The 14,874-nt window shown below is 42.9% G+C and overlaps 1 protein-coding gene across 8 annotated transcripts in view; it reads left to right on the top strand.

The window, feature by feature from the left end:
- The window catches only part of Phactr4 (phosphatase and actin regulator 4), a 96,339-nt gene that overhangs the window by 64,817 nt on the left and 16,648 nt on the right, over positions 1-14,874 (top strand). For all 8 annotated transcript variants that reach the window (XM_070037490.1, XM_070037485.1, XM_070037484.1 and 5 more), the window contains 3 exons: positions 1,150-1,750; positions 3,575-3,759; positions 5,302-5,455. In XM_070037490.1, coding sequence (XP_069893591.1) covers positions 1,150-1,750; positions 3,575-3,759; positions 5,302-5,455 — 940 coding nt within the window. The remainder of the gene's footprint in view (positions 1-1,149; positions 1,751-3,574; positions 3,760-5,301; positions 5,456-14,874) is intronic.

Genomic DNA, 14,874 nt, shown 5'->3' with positions numbered 1-14,874 from the left:
TATTAAAATAAGTGATCACAAATAAAACTAGGAATTGTAATTTTTTTTCATTTACCTGAAATCGTGTTTAGGCCTCTTTTCTTTACATAAATGTGTGCCATTTTAGAGCAATTTTCCAAGAAAAGGAGAGTCAAGAGGGAAAGCTCATGCATGTTTCAGAGGAGTGAGAATTTAGTTTCTCAGAAAAGTGATACTAAGCTTATTATTGCTTAAACTTCTTGTTTTTGATTGAATGATTGAAAAAATGTGCTCATTAAAAATCTAATACTACCAAGTTGGGTGGAGTGACTAACCTTGCAAAACAGGTTTAGAATATATTGTATGACAGGTTGGAGTAGCTTGATTAAAAACAGGATGAAGATTAGTGTTATCACCACTTTGGATGGATAATGTCTGGTTGACTTATCTCTGAGGAATGTGAGGAGCTTTCACATACTTATTTTCAAAACTACTTTTTGCCACAGGAAACCGATTTTATCTGTTATATACATAGAGCAATTAGAACGTAGAGCTGTAATGACTCATGCAAGGTTGGAGTTAGGGAGAGACAGAAACTCAGCTGTCAGGTCCAGATTTCCATTTTTTTCTCTATAATAAGATTCTCAAAGTATTGTCTAGCACTTTTAACAGACAGAATTTTCAGCTTTTTTTTTTTTTTTCTTTTTTGGTCAGTCCTGGGGCTTGAACTCTGGGCCTGGGCGCTATCCCTCAGCTCTTCAACTCAAGGCAAGTGCTCTACCACTTGAGCCACAGCACCACTTCTGGTTTTCTAGTGGTTTATTGGAGATAAGAGTCTCTCAGACTTTCCTGCCCAGGCTGGCTTTGAACTGTGTTCCTTAGATCTCAGGTTCCTGAGTAGCTAGGATCACAGGCATGAGCTACCTGCGCCCTGCTTTTTCAACTTTTGTTGTTGTTCATACAGCAACATAAAGTTGCAAGTTTATCTATTGTCAGAGTAATTAAATAAAATATCAGCTTTCTAGTCGGGCAACAGTAGCTTATACTTTTATTCATTAGGCCTTCTATTGGATAACTGTAAATTTTTTCCTGGAAGATTAAGACTAAGTTCATTCTGATTTCAGTCTGGTGCTGGCTCCTCAATGCATTATAAAGCCATGTTAACTTGAATTGTTGTTCTCTTTTTTCCAGCTGAACTATCCCAAGTCATAAACAGTGGCACATTGTTATCAAAGCCATCCCCACCCTTACCACCTAAGAGAGGCATTCCATCAACTGTGGTACCCACCTCAGAGTCTGCCACTGCCATCACCGCAAAAATACCAAGTGATCAAAGAGAGAAGAATGCATTATCTGTGAGCTCCGAACCACTGATGATGGTCCCACCTTCCTCCCCATCTCCTCCACTGCCTACTCATATACCTCCAGAGCCCCCGCGGTCTCCACCATTCCCTGCTGATAAGACTTTTCAAGTCGTGCCAGAAGTTGAGTTTCTACCTTCTTTAGATCTATCCCAAGAGGTTGCCCAGCAGGAAGACCAGAAAAATGAAGTCCCAAAAAGGACAGTGGACCAGAGATTTGGGGAGACCCATATACCCCCTAGGCTGCCCCCAGTCCCACTTCATATTCGAATTCAGCAAGCCCTAACTAGTCCCCTTCCTGTGACTCCTCCCCTTGAGGGCTGTCACCGAGCTCACTCATTGCTCTTTGAGAGCAGTGACAACTTTTCTGAAGACAGCAATACCCTGGGTCGGACCAGATCACTTCCTATCACTATTGAAATGCTGAAAGTGTGAGTGCTTTAATGGTTGCCTCTTGTTTCTCTTTCTTTACCATTAGGTAGCCCTAATTGGGAAAAAAAAAAAAAAGTTAGAAAATAAGTGAATTTAAAGCATACAAAGAATATTTTGTCCCAGGCACCAGTGGCTCACTCCTGTAATCCTAGTGACTCAGGAGGCTGAGATCTGAGGATCTCAGCTAAAAGCCAGCCCAGGCAGGAAAGTCCATGAGACTCTTATCTCCAATAAACCACTAGAAAACCAGAAGTGGTGCTGTGGCTCAAGCAGTACAGCGCTCGCCTTGAGCTGAAGAGCACAGGGACAGAGTTTAAGCACCATGACTGATCCAAAAAAAAAAATTTTTTTTTTGCTAAAAGGGATGGGTTCTATGCTAAGCATCCAAGGTGGCTCACATCTATGAATCCTGACTACTCAGAAGGCTGAGATCTGAGGATTGTGGTTCAAAGCCAGCCCAGGCAAGAATCTTTTTTGTTGTTGTTGTTGGTTGTGGGGCTTGAACTCTGGGCCTGGCACTGTCCTTCAGCTCTTCAGCTTAAAGGTAATGGTCTACCACTTGAACCCCAGAGCCACTTCTGGCTTTTTCTGCTTATATGGTACTGAGGAATGGAACCCAGGGCCTCATGCATGCTAGGCAAGCACTCTACCACTGAGCCACCTTCCCAGCCCCACATGAGACTCTCATATCCAATTAATCACCAAAAAGCCAGAAGTGGAGCTGTGGCTCAAGTGGTAGAACCTTGCCTTGAGGCATAAAGCTCAAGGACAGTACCCAGGCCCTGAATTCAAGCCCCACAGGACCTACACCAAACATTTTTGGACTTTTTTTTTTTTTTCTAGAATTTGGACTTGTTTATCCTACTGGATTTTTTTTTTTGTGGCCATTATACAAGTTTATTTTTTACCAAATGTTAGATATGAAAATGTACATGGCCAGGGGCTGGGAAGGTGGCTCAGTGGTAGAGTGCTTGCCTTGCCCTGGGTTCAATTCCTCAGCATCACATACGCAGAAAAAGCTGGAAGTGGAACTGTGGCTCAAGTGGTAGAGTGCTAGCCTTGAGCTGAAGAGCTGAGGGACAGCGCCCAGACCCACAACAGGCAAAAAAAAACAAAAAAGAAAAGAAAATGTACATGGCCAACCCTTGGGAGACAAACCCTTGGGAGAGAAGACTTGTATTTCTCTACTAAACAGTCATTACTTAAATTTGTTTTAAGGCTTCCTACATGATGGTACTGTTTCTTGTCTTGCCAGCATTCCAATATTGTTCTGTTGCCCACTGATGCCATTTCCATACACTAGTCTCGCACAAGATTCATAAATGGACCAAATCTTAGTTTCTTTTCTTTTTTCTTCTTGTTGTTGTTGTTGGTCATGGGCTTGAACTCTGGGCCTGGGTGCTGTCCCTGAGCTTTTAAGTTCAAGGCTAGCACTCTACCACTTCTGGTGGTTAATTGGAGATGAGAGTCTCATGGACTTTTCTCCCTCATCTGGCTTCTAACCATGATCCTCAGATTTCAGCCTCCTGAATAGCTAGGATTATAGGCATGAGCCACTCGCACCAAGAGATTCTTATCTCCAGTAAAATAAGCCAGAAGTGATGCTGTGGCTCAAGTGGTAGAGCACTAGCCTTGAACAAAAAGCAGCTCAGGAATAGCACCCAAGCCCTGAGTTCAAGCCTGAGGACCAGGAAAAAAAAAAAAGATTGTTAAGGAGAGGGATTTATAAGTTTTATTAGTGTACTTTCCATAGATATTTCACTACTTTGTCTTGCATTTGTATCCTCATTGTTTCTGAAAATAAAATTATGTTAATTTGTTAGTCCAGACGATGAAGAAGAGGAGCAAACCGGCCCATTGACACTTGTTGAAGATACAACATCTACCTCACCTATTCCTAAATTACCACAGTGTCTGCAAGAGGAAGAAGAAGAAAAAGAGAGTGACTCAGATTCAGAGGGTCCCATTCAGTACCGAGACGAAGAGGATGAGGATGAAAGCCATCAGAGTAAGAAAGAGGGGGAACAGCAAAAGAAACAATCCTGTTACAGCTAAAGCTACATGCTGGTCTTAGCAAGAACAAGATGGATAAAAACAGACCCCCCTCTTCCACTGAGTCTTCTAGGTGTTGGAAGCTCTACAGAGTACTAGCTCCTGCTTATTATACCTCTGTTGAAATAAGCCATGAGTGGGAGCCACAGAGATTGGGTCATTCAAAAAAAATTTTATTTGTAAACTGTTCACCCAATCGTGGGAGTATAGATCAGCCACAGAGCACATGGTTAGCATGCATAAGGCCTTGGATTTAATTCCCAACACCAAAAAATAAATAAATAAATTCACCTTGATGATAGATGTTAAAGAATACGGAGTAGAGGAAAACTGGTACATGAGCTAAATTGAAAAGACAGAAGTGATACCTTGTTTCAATATAATGAACTTATTGTCATAGGACAAAGAAAAAACTGTTTATGTCTACAGTCTTTGTGAATAATGGTATTATGATTCAAGAAGTGGAAATGCAGCTTTAAAAACACATTAGGGGGGCTGGGAAGGTGGCTCGTGGTAGAAGGTGGCTTAGTGGTAAAGTGCTTGCCTCGCATGCATGTAGCCCTGGGTTCCATTCCTCAGCACCACATAAGCAGAAAAAAACAGAAGTGGCACTGTGGCTCAAGTAGTAGAGCACTAGCCTTGAAAAAAGAAACTTAGGTACAGTGCTCAGGCCCTGAATTCAAGCTCCAGTACTGGGGGAAAAAAAGAAGTGGAAGTATGGCTCAAATGATAGAACACCAGTCTTGGGTGAAAAAGCTAAGAGACAGCACCCAGGCCCTGTGTTGAAGCACTCGCGCGCGCGCGCAAACACGCGCGCGAAAGGAGAGACAAAAAGGAAAGGAATCCAGGCACTGGTTGCTAAGAACTGAGGATTGAGGTTCAAAGCTAGGCAGATAAATCCATGAAACAACTGAAGGTATGGCTCAAGTGGTAGAGTACCAGCCTTGAGTTAAAAGTATAGTAGCTAGAGTGCATGTCTCTGAGTTCAAGCCCCAATATTAGCACAAAACAAATGAAAAACATAAATTAGCTGGTGTGCACTGATACATGACTTCAATTAAAGAAAAGGATTATGGGTGTTTTAATTTGAAAGCGTTTATGCTTTAATTATGATGCCTGTCCCAAGCCTAACAACTCTAAAAGGAAAATGTAAAAGGCTGGTGGAAGAGGGAAGAAGATCCCTTGCCTGTCTGAGTCATCTTTCTGATGACTTTTGGATGACTTCAGTTTTCCCACCTCCTCCTGTGTTTAGCTGAATTATTTATTACGTTAATTATTATTTATTTAATTAATTTTGTTAGTATTAGAGATTAAACGAAGGACTTTGTGCTTGCTAGATTATATTCTACAAGTTGAGCTACCTCCAGTCTCCTGACTGAATCGTAAGTCAAGTGGGAAGTTGGATTCATTCAGATTCTTGCCTCACTCTACATTAGGTCAGGCTATTGGTAGCTGTTGGCTTTGTACTTCTTCATTTTGTTCTCCCTCTTGTTTACAGGTGCTCTGGCTAACAAAGTGAAGAGGAAGGACACACTGGCAATGAAGTTGAACCACAGACCCAGTGAACCAGAGTTGAACTTGAATTCTTGGCCTCATAAAAGCAAGGAGGAGTGGAATGAAATACGGCACCAGATTGGGAACACACTAATCCGGTAGGCCTTTGCTTAGATGGGCTGAGTTTGATTGTGCTGGAATGTGTGTTAGACATTTTGTGGGAGATAATTTATTTATCATCTTTTTTTGTTTTTTATTTTTGTCAGTCATGGGGCTGGAACTCTGGGCCTGGGTGTTGTTCCTGAGCTCTTCAGCTCAAGGCTAGCACTCTACCACTTGAGCCACAGCACCACTTCCAGTTTTCTGGTGGTTAACTGGAGATAAGAGTCTCACAGACTTTCCTGCCCAGGCTGGCTTTGAACCATGATCCTCAGATCTCAGCTGCCTGAGTAGCTATCATCCTTTTAAGAAGTACAATTTTTTGGGGGGGGGAGGGGTCTGGTCATGGGGCCTGAACTCTGGGCCTGGGCGCTGTCCCTCAGCTCTTCAGCTCAAGGCTAGCGCTTTACCACTTGAGCCACAGCGCCACTTCCGGCTTTTTGCTTTTTGCTTATATGGTGCTGAGGAATCAAACCCAGGGCCTCATGCATGCAAGGCAAGCACCCTACCACTGAGCCACCTTCCCAGCCCAAAAAGTACAAATATGCTCTAAGAATTTGGAAATTTAGGAATTAGAAATCACTGAGTAAGATACATGGTTTTGCAAAAGTTGCTAAAGAAGTCAGGATAATTTCTGGGACATTAGGAAGCCTCTGCTGTCACTTTTTTTTTCTTTTTTTTTTTTTTGGGTCCGGTCGTGGGGCCTCAACTGTGGGCCTGGGCTCTGTCTCTCAGCTCTTCAGCTCAAGGCTAGTGTTCTACCACTTGAGCCACAGCACGACTTCTGGCTTTTTTCTTTTTGTTTATGTGGTGCTGAGGAATCGAACCCAGGGCCTCATGCATGCAAGGCAAGCACCCTACCACTGAGCCACCTTCCCAGCCCCTTTCACTATTTTTTTTTGGTCGGTCGTGGGGCTTGAACTCTGGGCCTGGGTGCTGTCCCTCAGCTCTTCAGCTCAAGGCAAGGGCTCTACCAGCTACAGCGTCACTTCCGGTTTTCTGGTGGTTTATTGGAGATAAGAGTCTCACGGTCTCTCCTGCCCAGGCTGGCTTTGAACCTCGATCCTCAGATCTCAGCCTCCTGAGTAGCTAGGATTACAGGCATGAGCCACCAATGCCCGGCCAGCCTGTCACGTTTTTTTATCCAGTTCCTAAACCATGAAATGCCAACCCAGTTACTCACACTTAACTTTTCTTTTTCTGTATTCCACTTGTTCCATGTAACTGCTTCCTTTCAAAATGTTAGTGTAGTTCTCAAGTCAGCTGGAACCAAATTACAGGAAACTAAATGCTGGCCAGCATCCCGCATATACAACATTCATTAATAGTCCAGTTGCCATGACAGGTGTTTGCTTGGTACCGACAATTCTCACAAGGGAAAGAGTAAAAAGATAGACTTCTTGCCCTACTCCCTGTGAATTAATTAACTGAAGGTATCCGTTAATTAAAATACATTATTTCCTCACTTTTTAACATCCGGCTTTACTGTGTATGTTGCATATAGAGACAAGTATGGCCCTTTTTTCTTCCTGTAAACAATTTTTGGATCCTAAAACCATTCTTGGCCACTTAAACACAAAGATTACTTAGTCTCTATGACCTGTGATCTGACAGCTGTTGAAATTCAAGGTAATTAGAGAGAAAGGATATAGAGGCCTCGTCTTACTCTGTGTTCCTAACTCACATATTTCCAGTCCGAACATTGGTTTGTTAGATGTTCTTTGTGGCACCAAAACTTCTAGATTGGCCCTTTATATTTAAGATTTTGAGATTTGGTATTTGTATGTGGATATATTCTTTTCTTTCTTTCTTTCTTTCTTTCTTTCTTTCTTTTTTTTTTTTTTTTGCTGTTCCGGGGCTTGAACTCAGCAGGACTCTGTCCTGAGCCTCTCTGCTCAAGGCTAGCTCTCTACCACTTGAGCCACAGTGCCACTTCCTGCCTACTCAGGAGGCTGAGATCTAAGAATTGCATTCAAGGGGCTGGGAAGGTGGCTCAGTGGTAGAGTGCCTGCCTTGCACACCACAAGCCCTGGGTTTGATTCCTCAGCACCACATAAGCAAAAAAAAAAAAAAAACGGAAGTGGCGCTGTGGCTCAAGAGGTAGAGTGCTAGCCTTGAGCTGAAGAGCTGAGGGACAGCACCCAGGCCCAGAGTTCAGGCCCCACGACCGGACCCAAAAAATAAAAAAATAAAATAAAATAAAAGAATTGCATTCAAAGCCAGCTCAGGCAGGAAAGTCCACATCTCCAATTAACCACCAGAAAGCTGGAAGTTGGCACTGTAGTTCAAGTGGTAGAGCGCTCACCTTGAGCTGAAGAGCTGAGGGTCAGCATTCAGGTCCAGAGTTCAAGCCCCATGATCGGCAAAAAAAAAATTTTTTTTTGAGGGCTGGGAAGGTGGGTCAGTGGTAGAGTGCTTGCCTTGCATGCATGAGGCCCTGGGTTCAATTCCTCAGCACCACGTAAGCAGAAAAAGCCAGAAATGGCACTGTGGCTCAAGTGGTAGAGAGGAGAGCTAGCCCAGAGCTAAAGAGCTGAGGGACAGCACCTAGGCCTAGAGTTCAGATCCCTCAACCAACAAAAACAAAAAAATTGAGCCTGGTGCCAGTGGCTCAACCTATAATCCTACTTATTAAGGAGGCTGAGAACCGAGGATTGTGGTTCAAAGCTAGCCCGGGGAGGAAAGTCCATGAGACAGTTATCTCCAATTCACCACAAAAAGTGGAAAATGGAGCTGTGTCTAAAGTGATAGAATGCTAGCCTTGAGTAAAAACAAAAACAAAAACAAAAAAAAACAAAACAAAACACAGGGACAGTACCCAGGCTCTAAGTTCAAGCCCCAGAACCAGTAGGGACAGGGTGGCGGGGGTGGGGAGGTAAGGAGGGAAGCAGAGTTAGAGGTATGGATCAGATGGTAGAGTGCAAACCAAAGAAACAAGCCAGGCAGGCCTGAGGGCAAATTCCAATACTACCAAAAATAAATGAATAGTTTGACATTTACAGAAAAGTTTTGTGTTGTTGGTTTTGTTTTTTTTTTTTTTTTTGGTCGGCCGTGGGGCTTGAACTCTGGGCCTGGGCGCTGTCCCTCAGCTCTTCAACTCAAGGCGAGCGCTCTACCACTTGAGCTACAGCACCACTTACAGAAAAGTTTTAAGAGTATATATCTTTGACCTAGAAGAATGTGAACATTCATATTTTCTTTATTTGTTATTGTGTTCCCTGTCTGTATGCACATATATTTTTCCCTGAACCATTTGACAATAAATTACAGGTCAGGTATGGTGGTACATGCTTAAAATTACAGCACTTAGGGCTGGGAAGTTGGCTCAGTGGTAGAGTGTTTCCCTTGTATGCCTGAGGCCCTGGGTTCGATTCCTCAGCACCACATAAGCAAAAAGAAAAAAGCCGCAAGTGGTGCTGTGGCTCAAGTGGTGGAGCGCTAGCCTTGAGCTGAAGAGATGAGGGACAGCGCCCAGGCCCAGAGTTCAGGCCCCACGACCGGACCCAAAAAAAAAAAAAAATTCCAGCACTTGGAAGGCTGGGAAGGAAGAGCCAGTTTGAAACCAGCTTGTGCTATATGTGAAACTCTGACTGAGAGAAATACAGAGAAAGAGATGGAGAAACATACTTGCAGATATTGTGATTCTTTACTCCGTACTACTTTAGCATGTAATCTATAAAGAAGGATATTCTTGCCAGGCACTTGTGGCTCATGCCTATAATCCTAGCTACTCAGGAGGCTGAGATCTGAGGATACCTGTTCAAAGCCAGCCTGGACAGGAAAGTCCATGAGACTCTTTTTTTTTTTTTTTTTTGGGTCCGGTCGTGAGGCCTGAACTCTGGGCCTGGGCGCTGACCCTCAGCTCTTCAGCTCAAGGTTAGCACTCTACCACTTGAGCCACAGTGCCACTTCTGGCTTTTTCTGTTTATGTGGTGCTGAGGAATCGAACTCAGGGCCTCATGCATGCAAGGCAAGCACTCTGCCACTGAGCCACCTTCCCAGCCTTCCATGAGACTCTTATCTTCAATAAACCACCAGAAAACCAGAAGTGACACAGTGGCTCAAGTGGTAGAGCGCTAGCCTTGAGCTGAAAGAGCTGAGGGACAGCGTCCAGGCCCAGAGTTCAAGTCCCATTACCAACCAAAAAAAAGGGGGGGATATTCTTTTATCATACCTATAGTATACATAACAAATTGAAGTAATTTTATATTAGAATGGCAATATAGGGCTGGGAATGTGGCTTAGTAGTGGTAGACTGCTTGCCTAGCATGGATGAAGCTTCAGTACCACATAAACAGAAAAAGCCGGAAGTGATTTTGTGGCTCAATGGTAGAGAGCTAGCCTTGAGCACAAGAAGCTCAGGGACAGAACCCAAGCCCTGAGTTCAAGCCCCAGGACTGGCAAAAAAAAAAAAAGGCAATATAATTATGTCTAGTAAACCATATGTATTCAATTTTACCAATCATCCTAGGTTTAATTTGGTTGGTTGTTTTATTTTTGTAGGGGGTAAAGTGGGGAGAAGTTGGTCTTTTTTCATAAGTTCATGCAATATAACCCAGGCTGGCATTGAATTCGGTCTTCCTGCTTCTGCTTCCCAAGTGCTGGTATTACACAGTGGTATTCTACTCATCCAGCTCCCAGTAATATTCTAGCAGGCTTTTTTTTTTTCCCCAATCTGGATTTGAGTCTAAAGTAACCGTTTGTATTAGTTGTCATAGCCCTTTGGTTTCCTTTAATTAGAAGAAATTCCATAGCCATTTTTTTGGGGGGGGTCCAGTTGTGGGGTCTGAACTCTGGGCCTGGGTGCTGTCCCTCAGCTCATCAGCTCAAGGCTAGCACTCTACCTCTTGAGCCACAGTGCCACTTCCGGCTTTTTTCTTTTTGCTTATGTGGTGCTGAGGAATTGAACCCAGGGCCTCAGGCATGCAAGGCAAGTGCTCTACCACTGAGCCACCTTCCCAGCCCCCATTTTGTTTTCTTTTAAGACATTATCATTTTTTTAAGATTATAGGCCACAGGGCTGGGAAGGTGGCTCAATGGTAGAGCACTTGCCTTGCATGCATGAGGCCCTGGGTTCGATTCCTCAGGACCACATACGCAGAAAAAAAAACAAAAAATAGCCAGAAGTGGTGCTATGGCTCAAGTGGTAGCGCACTAGCCTTGAGCTGAAGAGCTGAGGGACAGAGCCCAGGCCCAGAGTTCAGGCCCCACGACTGGACCCCGCAAATAAAAAGATTATAGGCCATTTGTTTTGTAGAATGCCCCTAAATCTGAATTTTCCAGTTGTTTCCTCATGCTAAGTTTCTGAGTGTTTTCACCTGTTCTCATTTACTTGCTTGTATTGCCCATGCCATCCCATCTCATCCCTTCACCCAGAGTAGGGAACTTACCTGTTCTGTCCACTATTCAGATTGCCAGTGTCTGAGGGCAATTTTATACTGACCTTTGGAATACATTTGCATAGTTTTAGTCACTGTAGGGGGAAAACAAAAATAATTTTTCTTTTTTTTTTTTTTTCTGTCGATTGTGGGGCTTGAACTCTGGTCCTGGGTGCTGCCCCTCAGCTCTTCAGCTCAAGGCTAGCGCTCTACCACTTGAGCCACAGTGCCACTTCCGACTTTTTCTGCTTATGTGGTGCTGAGGAATCGAACCCAGGGCCTCATGCATGCGAGGCAAGCACTCTACCACTGAGCCACCTTCCTAGCCCCAAAAATAATTTTTCTATCAGAATAAATTTGCAAAGCTTTTTTTTTTTTCCCCTTGTGTAAAAATAAAGAACTTTTGGGCTTCATGGTCATGCTGAGCAAGACCTTTCCTCTCCCATGGTTTAGCAGTGGTCAGCAGGCTTCTTGTCCTGCCTGAGAAGCTGCCTGCACTTTAAGCCTACCCACCTGGCCTCCCCATCTAGGAGCTCATGGCTGAGGTAATGGCATGCATTGCTTGAATCACTATTCTAGTTCATCAAACACTTCTGAAGTCATACAGATACTGTCTGTTTTCTCCTTTTGTTGGTCCTGCAAGACCTAGTAAAGCTATTAAAAATAAAATCCAGTGGCAAAAGACAAATTAGGCTGCCCAAGAATGTAGATACAAATGGATTACCAGCAAAAAGATGATCAGAAATATCTGCTAAAAAGAAAGACTAATAAGTGAAGGTGTGGCTCAGGTTGTAAGAGTATATATACCCTTTGCCTAGAAGAGGGTTAACATTCATGTTTACTTTATTGATCATTGGGTTTTATTGATTATTAGAGCATCAACCTTGAGCAAAAAAGCCAAGCCAGAGAGCAAGACCTTGAGTTTGAGCCCCAGTCCCAGCACCAAAAAAAAAAAAGAAAGAAAGAAAAGAAAGAAAGAAAGACAGACAGACTAATGTAATTTTCCCAAAAATCACAATTATTTTAACTTTGGGCAAAATGGTAAAAAGCACATTTATTTATTTATTTATTTATTTGTCAGTGTGGGTATGAACTCAAGACCTGGATGCAGTCCCTGAACCTCTTTGTGCTCAAGGTTAGCACTCTACCACTTGAGCCACAGCACCACTTCTGGTTTCTTGTGGTTAATTAGAGATAAGAGTCTCACAGACAGGCTGGGAAAGGCTTAGAAATGCAATCCTCAGATTTCAGCCTCCTGAGGAGCTAGGATTACAAGTATGAACCACCAACACCCGGCTTTAAAGTTTTTTTGTCATCACCTCCATTTCCACTTTTGTGAGAAATCTTAAAGTACTTTTTCAGTATTTGGCATCATAGCCCTTCCTTCTAATTAGTTGCTCTTCCTGGTAAAGTCATCTTCATCATTATTAATGCTTATTACTAGTGCTTATTACTAATGATGAGACTTATCTGTTCATGCTCAAGACAGCTAATGCTTGATTCTCAGTTTTAAATTGAACTTAGCTGGAGAGTGAGGAAACAAATGGGCCTTGCTGTCAACCTGATTGACCACAGAAAAGGGTTACTTGCTCCACCCTCTACCATACCAGATCCCATGCTCAGCTTTACTACCAGTGGCAAATAACTAGTTTGTTAATCCCACAGTGCATGTCTTGATTTTGTGAGTGGCTGATGTACAAATCCACAGAAACAGACTGAATTATGTTGCCCTTCTCTTTCTTTTGGGATCTAGCTGTCATAATTTGGTAACTAGTATTGGCCAAGATTACATTCTGCCAGAACAGTGGCCCTTTTAGAGTTTCAGCAAGAGAATATCAAGATTTGGGATTGAGCCAGGTACTAGTGGTTCACGCCTATAATCCTGCCTTCTCAGGAGGCTGAGATATCAGGATCACACTTCAAAGCAGGAAAGTCTATGAGACTCATCTCCAAATAACCACCAGAAAACCAGAACTGAACTGTGGCTTGCACTGGCCTTGAGCAAAAAGGCTCAGGGCCTGAGTTTAAGCCCTATAACCTACCAAAATTGGGAGATTGTTTAAGAATAAAGGTCTCAAGTCTTTAACTCCCAATTTCCATTTCCTGCGTTTAAAGTAGTAAATGTTTCTTTCACTTCTCCATTTTTCCCTACCTTATCCTTGTTACACTAAAATAATTTTTCTTAATCGGTCATGGGTCTTGAACTCTGGGCCTGGGTGCTGTCCCTCAGCTCTTTAGCTCAAGGCATGTATGTTCTCGACTACTTGAGCCACAGTGCCACTTCTGGCTTTTCCTGCTTATGTGGTGCTGAGGAATAGAGCCCAGGGCCTCATGCATGCAAGGCAAGCATTCTTCCACTGAGCCGCCTTCCCAGCCCTATGAAACTCTTATCTACAATAAACTACTGAGAAAAGCCAGAAGTAGCACTGTAGCTCAGAATAGTAGAGTGCTAGCTTTGAACACAAAGAGGTGCAGGGACAGCGTCTAGACCCTATGTTCAAGCCCCAAAAAAGAAAGAAAAAGAAAAAAAAGAAACAAAAAAAATCTGTGGCCAGTGATTCATGCCTGTAATCCTATATACTTAGGAGATAGATCTGGAGAATCTACTCTCCAAAATAACCAGCAGAAAGCCAGCTAAAGGCATGTCTCAAGTGGTGGAACACCAGCCAAGCAAGCAAATTGAAAACCAAAAAGTTCATCCCAAAATAAAATATTCTCCCCACATTCTCAGGGGATGCTTAACACTTGAGATAGTACCAAACTCCATATGTAGTATTTTTCCCCTGTATACATATTTATGATAATGTTTAATTCATCAAGTAAGTATATTAACATCAACAATAGCTGGTGATAAAACAGAACAATTAGCCAGGAGCTAATGGCTCAATGCCTATAATCCTAACTACTCAGGAGGCTGAGATCTGAGGATTGCAGTTCAAAGCCAGCCCAAGCAAGAAAGTCTGTAAGACTCTTACAGTTAACCTCCAGAAAAACTGTAAGTAGAACTGTGGCTTAAAGTGCTAGAGCACTAGCCTTGAGTGAAAAAGCTCAAGGACAGTGTCCAGGCCCTGAGTTCCAGCCCCCTGACTGGGGGGGGAAAAAAAAAGCAATTTTGTACTGTAATGTAATACAGTTACATTTTCTCACTTGGAAGCATTTTGTCTTTGTTAGCAGATAGAAATTACTGGTCCAACTCGTCTTGCATTTCGTGACCATTATTAAGTAAAGTAAGGGTTAATGAAACACCAGCACCACAACAACTTGACAGTCAACCCGATAATATAGATGGCTAATAATTAAAAGGATGGATAATACACACAGTGTGGGTTGTGCTGCACAAAGGGATGACTGTGTCCCATGTGGAACAGAGTAGAACAGCTCAAGATTTCAGAACAGCATGCAGCTTAAAGTCTATGAATTAGCTACATTTAGAATTTACTGTTTAATATTTTGGGGTCTTGGTTGACAGGGTAACTGAAAGCAAGAACATGGCAAAATAGGGACTATTGTAAAATACGCATGAAATACCTCTATAAATCTACTAGAGTGGCTAAAATTAAATAATTTATTTTGCTATTGGTTTTTTTCTTTTTGGTCGTGGGGCCTAAACTCTGGGCCTGGGCACTGTCCTTCAGCTCTTCAGCTCTACCACTTGAGCCACAGTGCCACTTCTGGCTTTTTGCTTATGTAGTGCTGAGGAATCAAACCCAGGGCCTCATGCACAAGGCAAGCACTTTACCACTGAACTACCTTCCCAGCCCCTTGCTGTTGCTTTTGTTTGAGGCAGGATCTTGCTATATTTTCTAGACTGGCCTTGAACAGCCTCCTTTCTCAGACTCTCAAATACGAGGGGTTGTAGGCATGCACTACCACTTCTGACTAAAATTAAACAGTATACCAAGAACTGCTGAGGATGAGAAGCCACTGAATTCTCATACTTCAATGGTAGGAATGTAAATAATAGCAGTACTTTAGAAAAACAGCTTAAACCATGTGAAGTCCCTTGGTATAATTAATGCACACACGTGTGCACACTTGCA

This window comes from Dipodomys merriami, unplaced genomic scaffold (genome assembly GCF_024711535.1).
Source record: "Dipodomys merriami isolate MVZ:Mamm:240054 unplaced genomic scaffold, mDipMer1.0.p SCAF_28, whole genome shotgun sequence".
Taxonomy (NCBI): domain Eukaryota; kingdom Metazoa; phylum Chordata; class Mammalia; order Rodentia; family Heteromyidae; genus Dipodomys; species Dipodomys merriami.
The sequence above is the reverse complement of the archived record's forward strand: the minus strand, read 5'-3'. Positions and strand labels throughout refer to the sequence as shown.